The sequence below is a fragment of the Cibotium barometz genome, chromosome 18 (assembly GCF_041138505.1).
Source record: "Cibotium barometz isolate CiBa-2024 chromosome 18, ASM4113850v1, whole genome shotgun sequence".
Lineage (NCBI taxonomy): Eukaryota > Viridiplantae > Streptophyta > Polypodiopsida > Cyatheales > Cibotiaceae > Cibotium > Cibotium barometz.
In genome coordinates this window covers 47482919-47506060 of record NC_141063.1, presented here as the reverse complement: position 1 = coordinate 47506060, position 23142 = coordinate 47482919, and the positions used below count along the sequence as shown (strand labels likewise).

The 23142-nt window shown below is 41.2% G+C and overlaps 1 protein-coding gene across 3 annotated transcripts in view; it reads left to right on the top strand.

The window, feature by feature from the left end:
- Positions 1-22155, top strand: part of LOC147629415 (receptor-like serine/threonine-protein kinase NCRK) — a 62492-nt gene extending 40337 nt beyond the window's left edge. For 2 of the 3 annotated variants that reach the window (XM_086812689.1, XM_086812687.1), the window contains 4 exons: positions 10681-10917; positions 20436-20681; positions 20772-21089; positions 21912-22155. In XM_086812689.1, the coding sequence (XP_086668815.1) occupies positions 10681-10917; positions 20436-20681; positions 20772-21089; positions 21912-21938 (828 nt within the window). In that variant the 3' untranslated portion in view covers positions 21939-22155. The remainder of the gene's footprint in view (positions 1-10680; positions 10918-20435; positions 20682-20771; positions 21090-21911) is intronic. The other variant, XM_086812688.1, reaches the window with a different exon arrangement.
- Positions 22156-23142: the final 987 nt, after the last annotated feature.

Genomic DNA, 23142 nt, shown 5'->3' with positions numbered 1-23142 from the left:
AACCGAGAGACTATGGTCTCACTCCGGAACAGAAAAAGCAATATATGAGTGAGGGGAAATGCTTTACTTGTGGTAGCACCGAGCATATTGCAAAGGCATGCCCAAACAAGAAGAAGTGTATGGTTCCGGATGTGCAGGGCAACACTTCATATGATAGCAAAGATAGGGTTGCATGTAAAGCTTGGGGACAGCTCAAAGATCAGCCCGCTTTGTTCATGTTTGATGATTGTGCATCTGAAAATTTCATATCCACAAAGATGGCAGCTGCTTTGGGTATTGAAGTGAAGGACATGGGTCCTCAAATTGAAGCAGGGGTTGCCTTTGTTGGTAGAGAAGTGCAGGTCATGCCTATTTTTGGCAAGTTGCGCATACACATTCAAGGCTATGTGGATCATGAGGATTTTCTTGTGGCGGCTTTGAATGGCTGTAATGTATTGCTTGGAAAGCCTTGGCATACACGTATTGATCCGTGCAAGGCTTACAAGACCAACAGGATCACCTTCATGCATAAAGGCCGAGAACATGTAATTGATGCTGGTGAAGAGGGTGATACCATTCCCCTTGTATCTCATGTACAAATTAAGAAAGTAATGAAAAGGAGTGTTTTTGCGTACTTGATTTTTGTACGAGATTATGTTGAGGAAAATAATGTACATGTAAACACTCTTAGTAATGATAGGCTGAAATTTTTGCAAGAGCACAAAGATTGTTTTGCTGATGAGTTACCAAATGAGTTACCACCTGTACGACTGGAAGATCATCGCATTGATCTTGTGCCGGTAGCTCACCACCTAATAAGCCAGCCTATCGTGTAAGTGCATCCCAAAAAGAGGAGATCATGAAGCAAGTGAATGAGCTTCTTTGAGAAGGGTTTGGTTCAGCCAAGCTCTTTCCCATATTGTTCACCCGTCCTCTTGGTTCAAAAGAAGGATGGATCCTTTCGTATGTGTGTGGATTATAGAGCTTTGAATAAGCTTACCATCAAGAATCGGTTTCCGATTCCACGCATAAACGACATCCTTAATAAGTTGGATGGATCGGCATGCTTTAGCCGAATTGACGGGTATCATCAAGTGCGTGTAGTGTCTGAAGATGTACACAAAACTGCTTTCAGGACAGCATTTGGGCTTTATGAGTATCTTGTTATGCCTTTTGGTCTTACAAATGCCCTGGCTACATTCAATAGAATGATGGATCGCATATTCTGTGGGTACATGAAATTTACAGGTATCTTCTTTGATGACATCCTAGTCTTCTCGAAGACCGAAGAAGAGCATAAATCTCATTTGGCTATTGTTTTTGAAGAGCTCCATAAGCATAAACTCTTCATAAATGCAAAGAAGAGTGAGTTCTTCTTGTTAGAGATACATTATCTTGGGCATATTGTGTTCAAAGATGGGGTGCGGATGGATCCTGCAAAGATTAATGCAATTCGGAATTGGTCCGAATTGAGTTCAGTGCATGAGATCCGTAGTTTTCTTGGATTATGCTCTTACTACTGTAGGTTCATTCGGCACTTTGCATGGATTGCTTCTCCTTTACATGATTTGACAACGAAGAAGGCCGTGTTCAAATGGACTATTGTAGAGAGAGATGCATTCCTCAAATTGAAAGATGCAACTACTCATGGTCCAGTGTTGATCATTCCGGATTTGCAAAAGCCTTTTTGTGTGGAATGTGATGCATGTGGAAATTGCATAGGAGCTGTCCTTAATTAAGAGGGACATGCCGTGGCTTATGAGAGTCGTAGATTGCATGATGCAGAGCTATCTCTTGGCATTTATGAGAAAGAGCTCTTGGCTGTAATTCATGCACTTACTATATGGAAACATTACCTTCTTGGGGCTGATTTCACTGTGAAGACAGATCACCAGAGTTTGAGGTATTTTCTTACTCAAACTAAGTTGTCAGAGAAGCATATGAGGATGGCCAATTTCCTCTCTATGTTTCATTTTCAAATCTTGCACACCCCGGGAAAGAAGAATGTAGTGGCCGATGCATTGTCACGAAAGCCGTATGTAGCAGCTATCTCGGTTGCCTCTCATGGGGACTTGTCTACCATGCGTGATTTGTATCATATGGATGTGATTTTGCCACTATTTGGGCTGATTTGATGGCTGGTCATGCACATGCCTCATATGTGATCAAAGAGGGTTATCTCATGAAAGATAATTGTCTATGTGTGGTGTCTGACATGAGTCAAAAGGTTTTGGATGAGTGCCATGCTCCTCCATATGCTAGTCATAGAGGCATAATGCCTACTACGCACACGATTGAGCGGTATTTCTTTTGGCCAGGTATGCGGAAGGACATAGAGGCACATCTACGTGCATGTATCACCTGTCAAAAAGTCAAATTTGATAGGCAAAAGGCACCAGGTTTGCTTCAGCCATTGCCTATTCCCACGCAGCCATGGAAAAGTATTACAATGGATTTCATTATGGACTTGCCACGTACCCAACAGGGTAATGATGCAATTTGGACAATTGTGGATAGGTTTAGCAAGCAAGCTCATTTCTTGCCGGTCAAAAAGACCATCAAAGCTGAGCATATGGTTAAAATATATCTTGCACAAGTGTTCAAGCATCAGGGAATGACGAAGTCCATTGTGGGGGATAGAGATCCCAGGACTACAAGTCTCTTTTGGCGGGCCTTATTTGATAATATGGGCACCAAATTGGACTTCTCATCAGCTTATCACCCTCAAACAGATGGGCAAAGTGAGGCTGCAAATTCAGCCGTGTTGGATCTCTTGAAATGTTATGTGGCGGATCAGAAGTCTTCTTGGGAGAAGTACTTACCGCTTGTGGAATTTGCATACAACAACACGGTGCATGCATCTACGGGAAAGGCCCCGTTTGAGATTGTTTATAGTAAGGTGGTTTTGCCACCCATCCTTCGCACAAAGGATGAGATATTTGCAGCTGATGAGTATGTAAGAGACTTGGATATTGCTTTTGCTCAGGTGCGGACTGCCATTGCAAGAGACAAGCATAAAAAGGTTGCCGACAAGCATAGAAGGTAATTGGATGTTAAAGAGAATGATTGGGTATTGCTGAAATTTGAGAAAGCAAGACTTGCAAAGAGGCCTGGCAAAGAGGATGCATATCCTAAGCTTGCAACCAGGTACTATGGGCCTTTTCGAGTGATCGAGAAGATCAATGAAGTGGCTTTCAGACTGGCATTACCTAGTAATTGGCACATACACAATGCTTTTCATGTGAGTCTCCTTCGCAAGTATGTAGGGCCGGAGCCCAATAAAATGGTCATTGAGGATCCATCAAAAGTGGATGAGCTTGAGGAGATCTTGTAGCCAAAGGAGATTGTGTATCACAAGGAACGCAAGCTTGCTCTGCAGGCAAAGTTGTGAGGCGTTACCTTGTGAAGTTTAGGAACTATCTTCCCATTGATGCTAAATGGGTAGGTGAAGAGTTCTTCAAAGATTGCCCGCATGTGCTTCAGACATATTTGGATGCTTTTCAGTTGCGGACAATTGTTTAGAAGCCGGGGGGGATGTCACCATTTGGCCACCCAATTGGTCCACCCGTGCTTTCTTATCATGTATGTACATTGGACTGGTGTCCATGGCAGTTGTTTATGCTGGGGACTGATGCCACTCATGTGATACTGTAGACTTGGCTTTCCGTTGGGACTTGTGCCTCCGTGTACATGCCCGGAAATGCTTGGTGGATTGGTGTTCCATTGGGTCTGGTACCTTGTGTACTTGCTTGGAGCACGTCTATTTTGGTATAGTCTCATGAACGGGGATTGTCTATATCAATGCTGCATTGCATAACATCTTTATGTGCTTGCTTGCAATTGAAATTGCATGCTGTTTTCATGCTTGCTTGACCAATGTGTAGTTTCGGGTAAGGGGACGCCCGCTCGTGAACCATGCGTGTGAAACTGTCTGCTGACATGGTTGTGTGGCGTGTGAACAGGTGGTAAGTATTACTCAATCTAGGCTCAAATAGCCCTTAGGACTTAGCCAATATTTATAAGTGAGTGCGTTCCCACTTCATTAAAGTTTGGGCATCCAAAAGTCACTTATAAATTATGACCGCTTCCAAGTTCACACTCACTGAAGTCCCGAGGCGGACAAGACTCAATGTCCAGGACCTGATCCTCCCCTTTAACTCATAAATGGGCATCTCCCCATGTCCCTTCACCTGATTGGACCCCAATTCACTTACTTATTAAGAGAAAATTCGTGTTTTCTCTTCATGAAGATTTTTGGAGGTTAAAAACTCTGTTTTTCCATCATTTCTCTCCATTTCCAAGCTCTCCATAGCCATACCCAACTTGCTAGGGTGTTTTCCAAGCTTCCAAGAGTCTTTCCAAGTGCTAATCACTCTCCTACTCACTCCCAATGACTGAAATTCAGCAAAACAGCTCTCATTTTTGCTGTAATTTCTGGTCTTTTTGCTGAAAACCCTAATTTCAGCCTTCCTTTCTCAAGTTGAACCATAGGGGAAGCTTTCCCAAGGTTCCCTTCATCCTCTTGAAGACTTTTGTCGCGAAGAAAGGCGACAAATCAAAGATCTCAACACTCCAAGGACTTTCATCGTGAAGACTTCCGTTGTCATCGACTCTACTTGCTATTGGTAAGCTTTTATGCTTAAATATGGGAGCAAGTAGTAGGAGGGAGGAACCGGATTACAAGATCACTTACCCTGTGTAGTGTTCTCTTGTCCTACGTGCTCTCTTGCAGATTGTTGCTACCATGTGTTGGTGGAACAATAGAGAGCAGATGGTAGGGAACATGGGCACTTGAGAAGGTAGTGTAGGTTGCAAGTCTACATCGACAACCACTTGTTTGCAATACTGTATTCATATGCATTGGTATGGAAATCTGGTCAGAAATGCCCATGACACTATGTACTTGATTCTCCCAAGATCAATATACTTTATTTGAGGGAGGGGTCGGCCGTTCCGGCTCATTGTGTGTCTCTTGTCAATTTAGCAATTTACTTCTTGTATTTGAACAAGTGTCCATCAAACCTTAGTGTATTTAAGTGTATTGATTAGCATTGTGTTCAACCAAGTTACAAGTGAGGCAACAATCGTGGCAAGAACTTGTAGATCCGTTTCGGAGAAGGTAATGCAAGCAACGGCGGCTTTGGTCGGGGATGATGGAGCGGCTGACATGGAGTCATCTTGAGGGTGAACACCAGAATAGGCCGAAGCTTGCCGAAAAAGCTGAAAACCCTAGAAGCTAGAAAGCACCAACCTGCTTGGAAGGGGAGAGAGGAGGGGGACGGGGAAACCAAGAGGAGGATGGAAAGAAAGTAGGGGGGGGGGGGGGGTGGGTGAGCAAAGGGCAAAACGACCGAGGGGGGAAGGCGGGGCGCACAACGGGTTGGGGGGCGAGGGCGCAGGTGAGAGGGGGGGAGCTTACGGGAGCTTGCTCACGACCACTGTGGTTCAAACCCAAAGATGTGCGAAAGAAATTGTTTTTTGACGTCTGCAACCCTTTGTTCGGTGTCCTTGGCTCTTCATTCTTCAACTCATTTGGCTTCTTCTTTTTGTCTTTGTTGCTTCATGATGAGGAACAATCTTTCAAGTTCTGAAAGTTCTTTATTAGGCCTTTTGTCTTCTTTGAATGCTTCCTTGGCTTTTTCAGTTTCATCTTTGTTTTTTTTTCTTTCTTTTTCTTTAGCCTCAGTTTGGAGCTTGAGCAATATGTTTTTTCTCTTGAATTACTTCGATGAAGTCATCATTGAAGTGCGAAAGCGTTTCTTTGGTGGCATCTTCTTTGTTGATCTCTCCTTCCATGTCTTCTTTGTAGCTTTTTGAAGAAGTCTCTCCTGACATTGTGGAGGCTTGGGTGGTTTTCTTGACCGTAGTTCTACCATGCACGGAATTCTCTCACTCTTGGGTAGTTAAGTTGGGTCACAACTTGCAACTCTAATACCAATGTAGCATGCAATAGGTTGACCGTTGTAACACGCAACAAAACCTTCCTTAAACCTGTGAGTTTATGCAATCTACTTTACTTAAGAGAGAAGAACTTTGTACAATGATGTGAATGATGACTGTGGACTGCCAAACGCAAGGACGAGGAAGACCGAATGCAGGCTGAACCACATGCTGACCCAATAGCATTGTAGAAGACGCTATGAAGCCACTTATGCAAGCCCAGATCTGCTCAAGGGTTGCACATATACTAGCTAAAGATGCGAGAATCATCTATGTTGCCTTGGACTGAAGCACATTGGGGTTCTTGACGGGGGTGCTTGAGGCTGATTTGTATGCCCCAAGAACCTTAGGGATCTTAAGCACACATGTTCTCTTGAGTTGCTTGACTGAATATTAGTGAAATGAGATGATTTATGCAATGATCGGTTCTAGTATGCTGCCGTCGGCCTGTTTTACAGCCCACCACAACTTGTGACAAATAAGCATTAAATGCTAGTGCCTAGCAATAAATGTTGGCATTAATTATGGCCCAACATTAGATGCTATATAATGCTGTAAATGGCTGTTTTCAGCCCCTAAAGCTGGCTGACATGATGTATGGGGTGTCCATGATGCAAGCATCAAGAACCAAGTCATATACTATGGCCATGGGCTGGCCAATGCACCACAATGCAGGGTGCATGTGACACAATCGCTTTGTGATCTAGCTGCTGGCTGACTGCTTCCCCATGCTGGCCGACTTGTTTTGAGCCTGTCATCGTCGACTAGGGATAAGGGCTACCTATGATGCATAGCATCACAAGTAAGGCATAACATACCTTTTGGCTGCCCCATGAGCTGGCCTATGTACCTATTCCTCTATATGTTGTAATATGCTTTGTGTATGCGCCTAAAGGACTAACTTCTCATGCCCTAACCTTAGATGATCTAAGTGCTTGTTCTCCCAGTGGGTTAAGTGATTGGGGTCATGGCATACAATAAATATTCCTATAAAGGTACTATTTTCTGTATAAGTATAGCACTGATGATGAGCCAATGTCACATTGCACCCTTAGTGCTGGGGGCATGTGAGACCCCTTGCAATAGAATATTTCTGAGCTCTCTTCCCTCTTCTCCCTACTCTCTTGCTTGTGTTCTTTTGAATCTTTGCATAGCTTGATGGATGCATGCATGGATATTGGTTGTAAAATCTCTCTGGCATGAGCTTCCCCTCTCTTTCCACCTCTTGTGGGACTTGTGGGATTGATCCATGGTGTAAGAAACTTGTGAAATCATACAAAGGTGTTGAAATAGCAAGTGATGTCAGGGTCAGCAAGTGATGTTGGGTAAATGTTAGGAGCAAGGGGGAGTGCTATGTGAACCTCAATCAATTGTATGAGTTGCATAAGTCATAGACTATGGTTCAAAGGCTTGAAAGGAGCCCAAATATGAAGGTATGTGTGGAATGTCCAGCCCATGTGAGGGCCAGAAGTAGGTGCCTAGGAGGTAGGAAAGAGGCCAAGTGGGTGCTCACTTCAAGGGAAATGGTGCTCAAATCGAGGAAAGAAGTAGGTGCCTAGGAGGTAGAAAAGAGGCCAAGTGGGTGCTCACTTCAAGGGAAATGGTGCTCAAATCGAGAAAAGATTAGGGGAAACTATGGGCCACAATTAGTGGCTGATGCTAAACCTCTTGCCTTGTCATTATGCTCTATTTTTGTCATTAGCTTTCACATTAGTCGTAATCTCTTTTTTGCATTTCTACTATGTCAAGATGTAGTTTCTAATCCATTTCTACACACCCTAATCGTTTCTAGACATGAAATTCAACTTGGTATCAGAGCCACCCATCATCCCTTTATCATCTATAGATCCTAGGATAATCTAGTTAGCAAAATCATTAGCTTCACTTATTAGCTACTAAGACTGTTTTTTCCCTCGATTCACAAGCTCCAAAATCATAGTTCTTGGCTCATCTACTACAAAGAAGGCACTATTTGGAGTATCTACTTCAACTCCATGGGCCCACATCTCTGTGAAGATCCATCTTGTGCTCTGAGCCCAAGGGTCTCCCAAGACTGGGTTGTGGGTGGAGATCCTAGCCAAGAGGAAGTCCTTCCAAGGCTCACCACCCGGATGAAGACCTTGAACAATCAATTTGCCCAAAAGGGCATGGCTTTGAATGGAGGAGTCGATGATGCCCATGCCCCCTTTGTGTCGTGGCTGATTGATCACCCTCTAGACCACGTATGCTTGGGCGGGCCTCCTGTCATCGGTGCTAGCCCACAGAAAGTTGCAGATCAAACGCTAAACCTGGCCAATACAGGCCCGGGAGAAAGACCAGCAGGAGGTGATGTACCACATGGTGGCAAGAAGAACCTGGTTCGCCACCACACTCTGGCCAGCAAAGGAAAGCCTGGAAGAGCTCGAGTATAGCAGCTTCTTCCGAATGCTTAGAAGAAGAGAGGCTAGCTGTTGTTCGGGGGAGATATCAATGCCAACCTGGCATCCTAGATAACAAACTGGAGTGCCCCTTGGGACCCACTGAAAATCCTCAATTGGACGCCAAGTCAAGGTGGACAATGAGCTACGCCAAAAATCACATGACTTGTGCAATTGATTTACACCCCGGAAGCACGACAAAAGGTCTCAATTGCCTCGGCGAATCTTGGGAGGTTTCCCTCGTCCCCCTACAGTTATGCTGCTGCGCCATTAGCGAACTTTGAATCAAGCATCACCTCTTGCGCACGGATGGGAAGATGGAGTCCTTGAAGCCATCTCCTGGGTGGAGAGAAAACTGCTCATGGCCTCCGTGACAAACACGAAGAGATAAGGCACTACAGGGCAGCCCTGTTGGACCAAGCGGGAGAGCGGGAATCTGTTGCCTCTAGCTCCATGAATAAGAACCTGGCTGTGTGAAGCCGAGTAGAGTCCCGAAACACCTCGTACCTCCTACATATTGTTCCCTCCAAAAATCCCCAATCAACTCTGTCATAGGCTTTCTTGAAATGCAGAAGAATGACAATCAGATTTTGCTGGTGCAGCTTGGCCGAAGCAGACGCCTCCCAAAAGGTGAAGATGTTTTCTCGGATGCTCCGATCCTGAACAAAGTTGGTCTGTGTACCCTGAATCAAGTCAAGGAGAAAGGGCTGCAGTCTACGGCTATGCCGTAGCCTGAATTTTGTAGGCATTCCCTAGGACGGTGATGGGTCTCCACTACCAAATCTCCAATCTGTCACCACCCTCCTTGGGAATCAAGTGGTTCAATCCCTCAAACAACCTCTCTGGCATGGCTCCTGTAACCAATATCTCATTGAAGGCAGCTTTGAGGCAGCCTTCCATGAGATCCTAGTGTTGGAGAAATAAGGAGACTCGAAGCCCGCCCTCACTTGGGCATTTCTCCCTAGGTAATGCTGTCAAAGCCTCCGCCAGCTCCTCATATGTGAAGAGGGTTAGGAGAAAGGTCTGGAGAGCATGAGGAACCACCTCTCTCCTATGCCGCCAAAGTCGCTCTCGTGCATCCAGCACTTACGAGGATATGGGGTCACCTATGAGAAGAGAGCTGAAGAAATCTGTAGCAATGGCGCTCACATGGGGGGAGTCTGTAACAATGGATCTCGCAATTTGCGGATACCATCTCGTTACCTATGTGGGTTTGCAATCTCAAAGAACTCCCTAGTGACCCTGTCTCCTGTCTGCATCCAAACAAAGGCTCTAGCATGGTATTTGAACTCCACCATCCGCTCTTCTATGGGTCTGAGCTCGGTACGGCGGCCGGCTCACTCTCAATCCACGGGCTATCTGGCATACTCACCTTGCGAATGCTCCTGTCTTGCTCTCGGAAGCTAGCCAATATGCTCTGCGTTGCCTCCTTAATATCCTGCCATCTCTCCAAGGCCTGCATCCAAGGCGATTGGGGTTGCTCCTGATTAAAATCCTAGGCCCTCCCAAATCCCCTCAATTCTGCTGGAAATCTCAGAGTCCTGGATGAGGCTATCTGGAATTTGGGTACTCAAATGTTTGTCCTGCCTCTAGGGGTCCTCGAGGGAGAGAATAACCGGTGCATGATCGGAGAAAGAATTTCCTGCCAAAATACCAATCATGCCACCACGACCACAAGCCCACTCATCTACATAGAACCGATCTAATCTGGAGAGGTTAGGGCCATATAAAAGTTCAGACTCCCAGGGCTGCGGCCAAACTCTAGAAGATGCCAAAGGTCCTGTCCCCCGAGAGCCAAAATGAGCTCCTCCCAAGCTGAGTAATCTACACCAGCTGCTATAGCCATGCCACCTCCGAGTCTGTTCTCTGCCTACTCTAGCATGTTAAAATCCCCTCCCATACACCAGAAATATGCCTGTGGCAAGGATTGATAAATTGTACTTCAGAAGGTGGCCCTACTGGTTGCCGCGTTCGGCGCATATACATTTAGGAATCCCACACGGTCCTCTCCAATCCTGATGGTCACCGATTGGGCGCGTCCAGTAACAATGATGCCAGAGTTGACCACTACTGGCAGTAGCCGCTAACCGACGGAGATGCATACTCCACCCTCTGTCCCACACACACACAAAGAAAGAAAGATATATTAACATCTCCTAAAGGCCAAAATGGCCCATGAGACCAAAACAAGGTACAACTGATGATGATGATGTCTCACCATAACAAATCTGAAAGAAAGAATGAAAATAGTAACATCCTAAGAGAGCTAAGAGCTGAAAGCTGAAGAGAGAGAGAGAGAGAGAGAGTTTTTTTGTATTGTCATATTCACGTTAGTGTCTTTTAGGTTGCAGATTTTGGAATGGCAACAATCGTGAAGGAGATGGATTCCAATGCATGCCCAAGCTCTCCAGCACAGATGTTGGGAACTTTTGGTTACTTTGCCCCCGAGTATGCGATGATGGGGAGAGCCACCGTCAAATCGGATGTTTTCAGCTTTGGGGTAGTTCTCTTGGAGCTTATCAGTGGACGCAAACCTGTGGATAAGAGTGTCCCATCGGGACAAGAAAGCCTTGTTATATGGGTAAGATTAAAGGTTATCGAATTCCTTGGCAAATCAGTAGAGTTGGTTTTCTTAATAAACAATTGTTATAAAAGCCTTGAAAACCTAGTGCCAAGAATGGTTTATCTCCCTCATTTCACAAGCCCTTTTCCTCTTCGCATACCCTTCCCAAGTGAGACTCACTTCATCCATAAATCTAGGGGAGCTCCTGGGCAGGATGGTATATGAGGATGACTAGAGGGATCCTCTCTCAGATGGGCAGATTACCACCTTTCCAGTAGATGTGTGCGCATTGCCATTGTTCAGATCATGATCTGTTCACGCGCTTTGAGATGCGAGACAAGGCTGTATATGGATCCACAGTCGCAAAGAGTTTTCCTTGTTTCGGTTTGGTTTTGAGCCTTTATGACAGTTCATCTAGTACCCCAATTAGAGGTACATGGTCCAATCTCTTCCTCCTTGAGGTGAACCGTGCTTGGAGAGGAATTGATGACTTCTATAGCAAGGCCACTTACCTATCAGTCACCTCGTTATATTCACTTATAAAAATCAAGATGGAATCTCCGTTGAAGATCAGTAAGATCAACCAACAGATCCATATAAAAGAGCCATGGACTCATCCATTGAGGACCAGCAGCAAGGTCAATCAACCAGATCCATGCCCGGTTTCATAAACCTCATCCACCGTACCGGAAGCTTACTATTTAAATCGATTCAAGGCTGGTCAAGACTTCGGCCGACCTTGCTATGCGAGACGTTCTCCATTGACTCTCCGTTAGCTGTTGCAACTTTATCAGTTAGGTCACCATGACCTCATTCACAAGACGGTAAAAAATACTTCCCCAACATTTTTGACATAAAACAGTCATTTAAAAACAGGTCATAAATACAGTTTCTATAATGAACTCTCGTCTTTCACATTGTTCCACATCCATCCACATTACTTAATCCATATCCAATTCATATGTATACCCATTCTCATCCAATCACATCATTTTCCATCTCATCACATCTTTCCTCATTTATTCTCATCACATCTCATTCACTCGCATCAACCCATATTCACGTCTCATCACACCTCATTCATTTCACATCTATCTCAATTTACATCACATCTCATTCCTTCACATCCCGATTCACATCACATCTCATTCATTCACTCACATCAATATCACATCCTTTCACATACACATCCACATCCATTCGTCCACATACACATCCGCATTCATTCTTCCACATACACATCCGCATTCATTCTTTCACATACATATCCACATTCATTCTTATTACATCACATCTTACCACATTCTATTTTCATTCTATCACATCCTATCACATCCCCTACACATCTTATCACATCCATTCACATTCTATCACATCCCATACACATCTTATCACATCCATTTTCATTATATCGCATCTCGTTTACATCTTATCACATCCCATACATATCTTATCACATCCTATTTTCACCTTATCTCATCCATTCACATGCTATTCCCATTTAATAGCTTTTTCGAGGTCGACTCCGATAATGGGACTTTTTCTAAATTTCTGCCAATTGCTTGGCCTAATTAAAGGTTCTTTTTCTCGACGACTATTTTTATATTCATTCTCAATTTCTCAAATGAATTATATTCAATATTTCTCTTTTGAATAAAAGAATTCATGGGATCTACAGAAATCAATTCTACCCATATTTTCACTTTTGATAAATAATCATAAATTGAATTATACTAAAAATTTCTCTTCTTCTCATTTAATTTCTTGGATCTCAAATACCATGGGAATTCCTCTTTTTATATTTAATTAATTGCATTTCAATGTCATGGGTATTCCTCTTTTATCATCAAATACTTCTCATAAAGTAATTTCATCTAAAATAAAATACCCATTAATTCAATATGCTAGGAATGATGGAATTCCAAATGTCATAGGAATTCCTCTTTTAACATTTAAATATTTCTCATAGATAAAATAAATTTATCTAAATTTTATCTTTGAATTTAATTAAAATACTCATTAATTTCAATATACTAGGAATTTCTCTTTTTCCATCTCAATGATGGAATTCCAAATGTCATAGGAATTCCTCTTTTAACATAAAAATATTTCTCATAAAGTAATTTCATCTAAAATAAAATACCCATTAATTCAATATGCTAAAAATTATACTTTTCTCATTTAAATATTTGAATTCCAATATGGTGGGAATTTCTCTTTCATCATTTAAACTTATCTATACAAAAAGATAAATTTAACTAGAATCCTTCTTTAATTTTTAAATAAAATATACATTATTTTAGCATCACAATTTTTTCTCTTAGTTCATTGGAATACATGGATTTCCATTGTCATGGGGATTACTCTTTTAACATAAAAATGGATTACTAGAAATTTATCTTTTTTCTAATTAACTATTTATGCATAAACATAAAAATTAAATTTTTCATGATTATAATGAGAATCATTCAATTAATCTAGGATGATTAATCCTAGAATATGGGAGGAAGTCCTCTTTTTATATTACGAATGAAAATGATTTATGTGTTAATTTTTTCAAAAATTTTACCATAGCTCCGCTGCTATTACTGATAATTCTTAAATAATTTGAAAGCATAAAGTTTAGTAATATCTCTGTGATTAGAATAACTACTAATTGGATCATTATCCGATCATGGATTGATTCTTAATTTTATCATAAATTTAATAGCATAAAAGTATTAAAAAGCTATTATTTTGGGCCTCCAATTAGACAAGCATAGAAATTACTTTTAGATTAGAGAAATGCTTCATGATTTGAGAAGCTTCATTCGAATTGAGAATAGGTCATAGAAATGACCATTCTTTGGTGGAGAGAGAGAAATGCTTAAAAACCATTATAAATTAAGCATAAATGAAAATTTATGTATTTCTTCATTACAATACATTAAAGAACTTCAATAGTATTCAAAAGCCATTCAATTTAATGCTTCTCAAGCTTGATAGGGGTTGAGAAGAGAAACATTTAGAGATTTAAGAAAAAGAAGACAATAATCCACACTTTATCTCCTAAATTAATTGATTCTTTGATCACAGTAGAGGCTCCCAACCAATCCATTGGTTTGGTATGTTAATGAAGTCTCCAAGGAAGATTGAAGAGAGAGAGAAGCTCCAATCTCTTTAATTTGTAGAGGATAATAGAAAATATCATTATTTCAGTATAATACTGGCATGATATAGTTCTCATATATTTTTACAAAGGGCTAAGGATCTATTTATAGGTAGGGGAGGCCTCTAACCAAGTCCAACTAGTTTTTAGAATTTTTCAAGTTCAGTTTGACTGAATTTGGACAAGATCTAGTTTGGCTCCCTTTTGATTTGGTTTGATCTAGGAGAGAGGAGAGATAAAAATATCACAATATTTTTGAGTTTAAAACTCCACCACACATGTGAAATAGGCGATGTGAAATAGGCGCCTCCTTGAAGAGCTCCCTTCTCCAAGGTGTCAAAATTGAATCATTATACTCAAAATATCTCAATTTTTTTAGTAATACTCATAGTTTTTTACTTTGTCCTTAGTCAACTCTTCATCTTATGTGAGCATTTACTCATTTTGGGGATTTTTCTTTTATAAATTGGATTTACCTCCTCCCCACACTTGGATTGATCCTATTGGCCCATAGGAACCTTAATTGGAGCATAATTCAAAATTTTTTGAAAATCTGGATCCTTAGGCTAAGGTCCTTTTTACCTATTTTCAATTAATTCCGATTGCACATTGGAAAGTTCTTTTTGAATTTCTGTTTCAGGGAAAACCATTTTAGACACTAGGAGGATTTTTATATCCAAAAATATCTCAATTTTGGACTACCTTCCTCTAGACATTTTCTCTCTCTAGATCAAAATAGGATAAAACAGAATCTTTCTTTTATTTCAAAGAGGGGAATAATTTACAAGATCAGAAGGAGAGGTTCTTACACCTGTACACCTCAAAAGCTCGAGGGAGGAATCTTACATCCTATCCCACTTAAAAAACACGAGATGTCCTCATCTCGTAGGTGGAGTATGATCTCTTTCATCATCTTCTTCTTCTTCAATCACTTCCAGCGTTACGGCCTTGGAAGTGGATGGCCGATTTGGGAACATCTCTCTTTGACTTCCCCTATTCTGAGGCGGAGGTCTTGCATTACTTTGGATTGAAACTGCGGGTTGGTTAGAGGGTCTACCTCTGGGATTTCTCTGATTTTGGTGAAAAGAAACCTGATTATTCTGGAAGAAAGGAGATGGAGTCTGGAATCTTAATCCCTGATTTTTCTCGCCTTGAAAACCTTGTTCCAAAAAGAGTTGGGCATTCCATATTGCGATGTCCAGATCCTTGACAGCTATAGCATTTCACTCCCTTGTTCAAGGGTGGAACTTCTGAAGTTGAATTCCAAGGGATTGAGTTCCGGGATAAGGACATTTCTTCCATTCTGGAACTTCCCATATCCTGGGCTTGACCCTTATATCTCTTAGACGGTGGAAGGTTGGAATCATCTTCTGGAGCTAAAAACCTTTTGAAAGGTGATGGTGCTAGCTTCGGCGAGACCTTGACATCAAAGGCCTTGGCGAAATTCTTCGCCATCCGCACTGCTTCGGCCATGGAAACTGGCTTGGCATTCTTCACTAGGATATTCAAAGGTTCGTTTGGTTCCCGAATGAACCTGGCCATCAGCTGTTCTTCATCCAGCGGTGGCAAGTATTTGAGGAGGAGAGCGAATGTTTGGTGATATACTTCAATAGTTGTGCTCCCCTGGATTAACTCTAAGAATTCGTTCATCTTTGTTTCCAAAAAGCCGGGAGGACATAATCTCTTCCTTAAGTAAATTTTGAGATCATTCCATGTCTGAGTGTTTCGATCCATACGGTTTGTCTCGCAGTGGTTTCTCCATGCTACTCTGGCTGTTTCTACTATCTTCAGCCTTGCAAGAGCCATTTTACTCTTCTCATTGTTCCCGGTGACATCGAAGTACTCTTCCATTGCTTCGATTCACTTCTCCACAGTCTCGCTCAAGTTTTTCCCTTCACCCTTGAAAGGTCCAGGGTGCGATCTATGAAGAGTTTTACGAACATCCAAGTCGAGCTCTTTCTCATCGAGTTGGGGGTTATCATTCCTACCATGACGACCTCAATCCATGATCCTATCAATACGAAAATTCTTGTTAAGTCCTTTTATTTACAATTCAAATCCGACTTTAGATCCAACTGATTCTGGGGTTCTTTAGATTGGTCAGCTCTCCATAGACTCATGGGATAAAGATCCCTTATATAGAACTCATTATCAGATAACAATTCATTCAGAACATATCATTCATATTCTTAACACAATAATGGTCCATCAGACCAAAAATTCCATCTGAACATTCCTCCATGGAAGTTTCAGTTGTGCAGGTTTTTAATTTGTCATCCCTTAACTGGATCCACTAGGTCAAGTGTTAACAGTAACAATCTGTTAGCACAATCCACTAATCTCGTAGTGATTTGCTGAAGTCATTATCGTCATTCTAGTTACGAACATCATCACAGGGACTTGTCCCATTCATCCTCATTGTGGCTTTGTTCAACTGATCGCTTTTCAACCAAAATTCAGGAATCATCTTTTTTCAATCAGAATCCAAATCATCTCATCAATTCTTAACCAGAATTTTAAAATCATATCAACCACATTTGAATTCATTATCCGGATAGCATTTTTGCTTATAATTTCAAGGTCTTAGATTTACTCGTATATACTGCCAGTAAAGAGCTGCAGTTATACCCTCGGTATATACGGGTAGTTACGGTCCTTGGAATTATAAGGTAAATACCATCATGACTAGGCCTCAAGCAAGTCAGGGATTCCATACGATTGCGGAACTTCCATGTGAAGACCCAATTACTAATTTATGAATTTCAGTCTGAATATCAATTTGTATGAATTTCATCACACAATTATAACTTTTTACTGTTACTTCATAAATTTTTGACATTTTTGGCTTTTCAGTTGATTCACTTTAGTCAATTCGCTCTGATACTAGCTGAAAGATCCCTGTCTTCTCCGCACAACGGATTCGGGGGTGCTAGCAGCAGAAGTAGCACTCCTTGTGCGGGGCAGGATCTCGTCCGCGGATATCCGGTCAAGAGACTAATCCCTTGGTTCTTCAAAAACCGAATCCAGAAAAACTTCCCCCTACCGGAAAGCACGGGCGATTCCACCAGGATATTTGTACTCTAACGTAGTCAGGGTCATTACTGACTAAATTGATCCGACCAAACCTTTGAGTCACTTGGCCGGATCAAGGAAGAAGCTTGCACTTGGATCATAGAAACCAACGCTTTTTTTTCCATCGAGAGGCACAGCCGTTGATTCTTTTTCCATAGAACAATTACTATCCGTGATTTACTTCATCTATCGTACTATAACAGAATTGAGTATTATTTTACGGATCCATCAGTCCAGCCTAACCCCATCCAGTCCCATGGGTTAGCCAACCGCCCAACCACTATAGTGATGGGATCCAATTAGGAATTTGATTAGATTTTGTCCCGGGTAACAGGGACCCGGCCTCCTAGCCGGATATTTATGCAAATTTAACGCCAGTCACACCACTTACACATCCAATATGAAATTGTCTTTTTCACAGATTCAGCTATCTTTAAAACAATCATTTAATGAAACCATAGTGTCACTGATTATAATCCTCAAAATCTCCGGTTGAATGCTTATTTCCAATCATTCCTTCATCGGTGTATCTATGGCATCATTGGCAACCAGAACGCTCACCACCTGTCCACTCAGGGGCCTTTTCGATAGTTCCTAGCTCATAGTAACCGGCAATATATTCACTTATAAAAATCAAGATGGAATCTCCGTTGAAGATCAGCAAGATCAACCAACAGATCCATATAAAAGAGCCATGGACTCATCCATTGAGGACCAGCAAGGTCTATCAACCAGATCCATGCCCGGTTTTAGAAAGTAACTCTTACTCCTTGTTCCAATATCTTCCACGATGCACGTGTGGGTATCTTTGGCGACCCAGAGCCCGCGCACCGTATGGTGAGCACCCTCTAGGATCCTTCGTAGGTGACCCAGCGCTTCACTCATAGGCCGCTTCCTTGGTCCCTCATCTACCGTACCGGATGCTCACCATTTAAATCGAACTGAGGCTGGTCAAGACCTCGGCCGACCTTGCTACGCGAGACGTCCTTCATTGACTCTCCGTCAGCTGTTTCAACTTTATCAGTTAGGTTACCACGATCTCATTCACAAGACGGTCAAAAATGCCTCCCTAACAGTCATTGAAAAACAGGTCATAAATACAATTCTTATAATGAACTCTCGTCTTTCACATTGTTCCACATCCGTCCACATTACTTAATCCATATCCAATTCATATGTATACCGATTCTCATTCAATCACATCATTTTCCATCTCATCACATCTTTCCTCATTTATTCTCATCACATCTCATCCACTCGCATCAACCCATATTCACATCCCATCACACCTCATTCATTTCACATCTATCTCAATTTACATTCTATCTCATTCATTCACATCTATCTCAATTTACATCACATCTCATCCACTCGCATCAACCCATATTCACATCCCATCACATCTCATTCATTTCACATCTATCTCAATTTACATCACATCTCATGCATTCACATCTATCTCAATTTACATCACATCTCATTCATTCACATCCCGATTCACATCACATCACATCTCATTCATTCACTCACATGAATATCACATCCTTTCACATACACATCCACATCCATTCTTCCACATACACATCCACATTCATTCCTATTACATCACATCTTATCACATCCTATCACATCCCCTACACATCTTATGACATCCATTCACATTCTATCACATCCCATACACATCTTATCACATCCTTTTTTATTATATTGCATCTCGTTTACATCTTATCACATCCTATCACATCCCATACACATCTTATCACATCCTATTTTCACCTTATCTCATCTATTCACATGCTCTTCCCATTTAATAGCTTTTTCGAGGTTGATCCCGATAATGGGACTTCTTCTAAATTTCTGCCAATTGCTTGGCCTAATTAAAGGTTCTTTTTCTCGACGACTATTTTCATATTCATTCTCAATTTCTCAAATGAATTATATTCAATATTCCTCTTTTGAATAAAAGGATTCATGGGATTTACAAAAATCAATTCTACCCATATTTTCACTTTTGACAAATAATCATAAATTGAATTATACTAAAAATTTTGATTCTTCTCATTTAATTTATTGGATCTCAAATACCATGGGAATTCCTCTTTTTTACATTTAATTAATTGCATTTCAATATTATGGGTATTCTTTTTTTTATTATTATTTCAGTATAATACTGGCATGATATAGTTCTCATATATTTTTACAAAGGGCGAAGGATCTATTTATAGATGAGGGAGGCCTTTAACCAAGTCCAACTAGTTTCTAGAATTTTCCAGGTTCAGTTTGGCTGAATTTGGACAAGATTTCTCAAATACCATGGGAATTCCTCTTTTTTACATTTAATTAATTGCATTTCAATATTATGGGTATTCTTTTTTTAATCATTATTTCAGTATAATACTGGCATGATATAGTTCTCATATATTTTTACAAAGGGCTAAGGATCTATTTATAGGTGAGGGAGGCCTTTAACCAAGTCCAACTAGTTTCTAGAATTTTTCAGGTTCAGTTTGGCTGAATTTGGACAAGATTTGGACCTAGTTTGGCTCCCTTTTGATTTGGTTTGATTTAGGAGAGAGGAGAGATAAAAATATCACAATATTTTTGAGTTTAAAACTCCACCACACATGTGAAATAGGCGCCTCCTTGAAGAGTCCCCTTCTCCTTACCAAGGTGTCAAAATTGAATCATTATATCTAAAATATCTCATTTTTTTAGTAATACTCATAGTTTTTTACTAATAAACCTTGTCCTTAGTCAACTCTTCATCTTATGTGAGCATTTATTCATTTTTGGGGGTTTTTCTTTTATAAATTGGATTTATCTTCTCCCCACACTTGGATTGATCTTATTGGCCTATAGGAACCTTAATTGGAGCATAATTCAAAAATTTCTGAAAATCTGGACCCTTAGGTTAAGGTCCTTTTTACCTATTTTCAATTAATTCCAATTGCACATTGGAAAGTTCTTTTTGAATTTCTGTTTCAAGGGAAACCATTTTAGACACTAGGAGGATTTTTATATCCAAAAATATCTCAATTTTGGACTCCTCCCTCTAGACATTTTCTCTCTCTCTCTAGGTTAAAACAGAATCTTTCTTTTATTTCAAAGAGAGGAATAATTACAAGATCAGAAGGGGAGGTTCTTACACCTGTACACCTCAAAAGCTGGAGGGAAGAATCTTACATACATCATGGGCAGTTTAGATGCACCAATTTTGAGCTTTGACTGAGGTGTTTGGTTTCCTTTTGTGTGTTTTGCTCTGTTTTTTCAATGCAAAAGTTTTTTTTAAGTGAAGTGTCTTTGGATCCACATGCAGGCTTTGCCTTTGCTACGACACAATACAAGGCTTGTAAATGAGTTGGTTGACCCAGCTTTGAAGCAAGGTTTGCCTGTAGATGATGCACAAAAAATGGCATATTTGGCATGGCTTTGCTTACAAATGGATCCAGAATCCAGACCCACTATGACCTTTGTAGTGCAAGTTCTTGCTACCTTGACTCCAGAGAACAGTAACAGTATACGGATGAGCGAATTTGGGCCGTTGATGGGGGCTAGAGACCAGGTACTATTTTCATCCTCAAGTTCCTTCAAGTGATCTTATCAAACACTGTTTTGAAGTATAACTACTGATTTGAAATATTTCCTTATGTAGGTTCCCCAGTTACTCTCCTGGACTCAAGACTACAGCTTTAGCAGAGACAATATGTCACCAATTGTGGTTGATCAATGTAGACCGGTTTCAGGCAACAGGCAGATGCTTGTTGTAGACAATGAGCAGGAAACCATGCATATTAATAAGAAAGGGGAACCGACTAGAAAGGCCCTGACCTCTACTTCTCTTTCAGCTGCAGAATATTTGGAGAAGTTTACTGCCATGACGTCTACTGACAAAATGAACAAGTCCACTGAGGAAGAAGCTGATCTTGTGAAGCCTCGCCTGGAGTATTTTTGGCAGAACAATGGACTATTGGTACAATTGGCTTGGATTTGCATATTTTGTGTGTGTGTGTGTGTGTGTGTGTGTGTTGTGTGTTGTGTGTGTGTACGCATGTCCATGTGTACATGCAAATCCATGCCCGTGTGTGTGTGTGTGTACATGTCCATGTGTACACACATACAAATCCATGCCCGTGTGTGTGTATGTGTGTTACACACTCAAGCATGCGTACACACACACTTTTTTTTGTAACATGGTATATTACAAGTGGGAAACCTCCAAGTGGAGGGGAAAACCCACAAACAAACTACAGAAAACACAAGGGAAGTTACAAACCCAGTTGCCCAAGTACGAGATAGCTAAAGTTCAAAAGTAGTCAAAGAACACTTGTAGCTGATGCAAGGGAAGATCTCCAAGGTCAAAAGAATCCCGAAGAGATAAAAGAAGGGATCTCTTAAAGAAAGCAAAACAGGGAATATCTTGTATGGCAAAGATCAGCTGATTTCTTGCGTGATAGATGGACCGTAGGGCCCAAAATCTAGTCCATGCAATGAAAGTATCAAATTCTGGCAAGCAAGGGGAAATGCTGCCAAATAGCTAAAAGAATTTTCCAAAAGATCTGCCCACAAATCTCAAATGAAGGTGTACTGACAATCTGTCCAGAAGTGCACGGGAATGTAGAAGATGTTCACATCCATGTGAGACAGTCTATCATCTATACACACACACATGGGGGCAAGTGTACACACACACACACACATACACATACACATACACATACATGAGCATGGTTTACATTGATATGCACTTTCTTATGATGGAAACGTTTACATTGATGTGTTGTGCTTGTGGCAGGTCCAGAAGCAGAGTCCAGCACGATAGAGACATGTGGAGACTTTGAGATTGTTCTCGTATGTGTTCTATGAAGCAAAGGGCTGGTCCGGTCTTGTACAAAATTGTATACTTTGACCCACCCTTTTTATCATACATGTTTGCAAAGTATATTTGATCTGAAGATTGCGATAACTAAATGAGTAATGAGCAAGTGATGAACTTATAAGTGAGGCTTTTTAATGAGTTGATGGTATGTTGGGCTGCATCACTGTGATGTGTCACTGTAATGTATTGATACTGCCAAATGTGGAACAACCACTGGTCATGATACCAACCATCCCTCCCTATCAAATACCCAAGCAAGTTCTCTCTACTGTATTGCAAACAGTCCCTCCTTGCAGAGGCTCTTATAGCAATGCATGTTCTACATTGCATTACCTGCCATCATGCTGAACATTGTTGTTAACACTAAATTGCCATCATGTTTATTTTGGGGAACTGCTGGTGATGGGAAAAATTACGGTAATGTTCTCATCAGCTTGTGAGGAGTCTTGCAAGGTTCTAATGGGGAGGAGTTTGTAAGGTTCTGATGGAGAAGAGTTGGTTGGGTTTCAGGTGTAGCAGGTTCCCTGTATTACATCCGTGCAGCTGGCAGCAGGGTATGCTGAATAGCATGCTCCAGGTTTGAGCCATGGCAACCTAGATTAGAGGTAGTCTCCCTGGTCATGACCACATGATTAGTCTTAGCTTGAGATCTCTTGCTCTTCAGTGACTCAGTTTGAAGTGTCCAGCTATCCCTTCTTCTTTTTTCCTACCGTTCTGGCTAGAATTTCACTGCGTGTTGTTACCATGTTTTTGCATGGTGCTGTGACCTTCACAAACGTGAATGGTGACCACTGAACAACAAATGATATGGCATTTAAAAAAGTGAATGATGACATGCATTCAAAAGAGTGAATGGTGATGTGTTCCTCTCAAAGTGAATGATGACATGGTATTACACTAGCCTTGGTTGTGAACAGTGAGCTTAGCCATGCATGCTTCACACCTTGAAGTGTTAATAGTGCTTAGCCATGCTTTACACATGAAAGCATCACAATTGAAGTTACAAACTCCTAACACAGAGCAAAAAATAGGTTAAAAAGTGAAAAAATAAGAAAGTGAGAGCATTTAGCTTGTTCTTTGATAAAACATACATGAAGTTGAGAGTTGGTGCTATAATTAGAACATCAACAAAAGAAGAAGAGTTAGT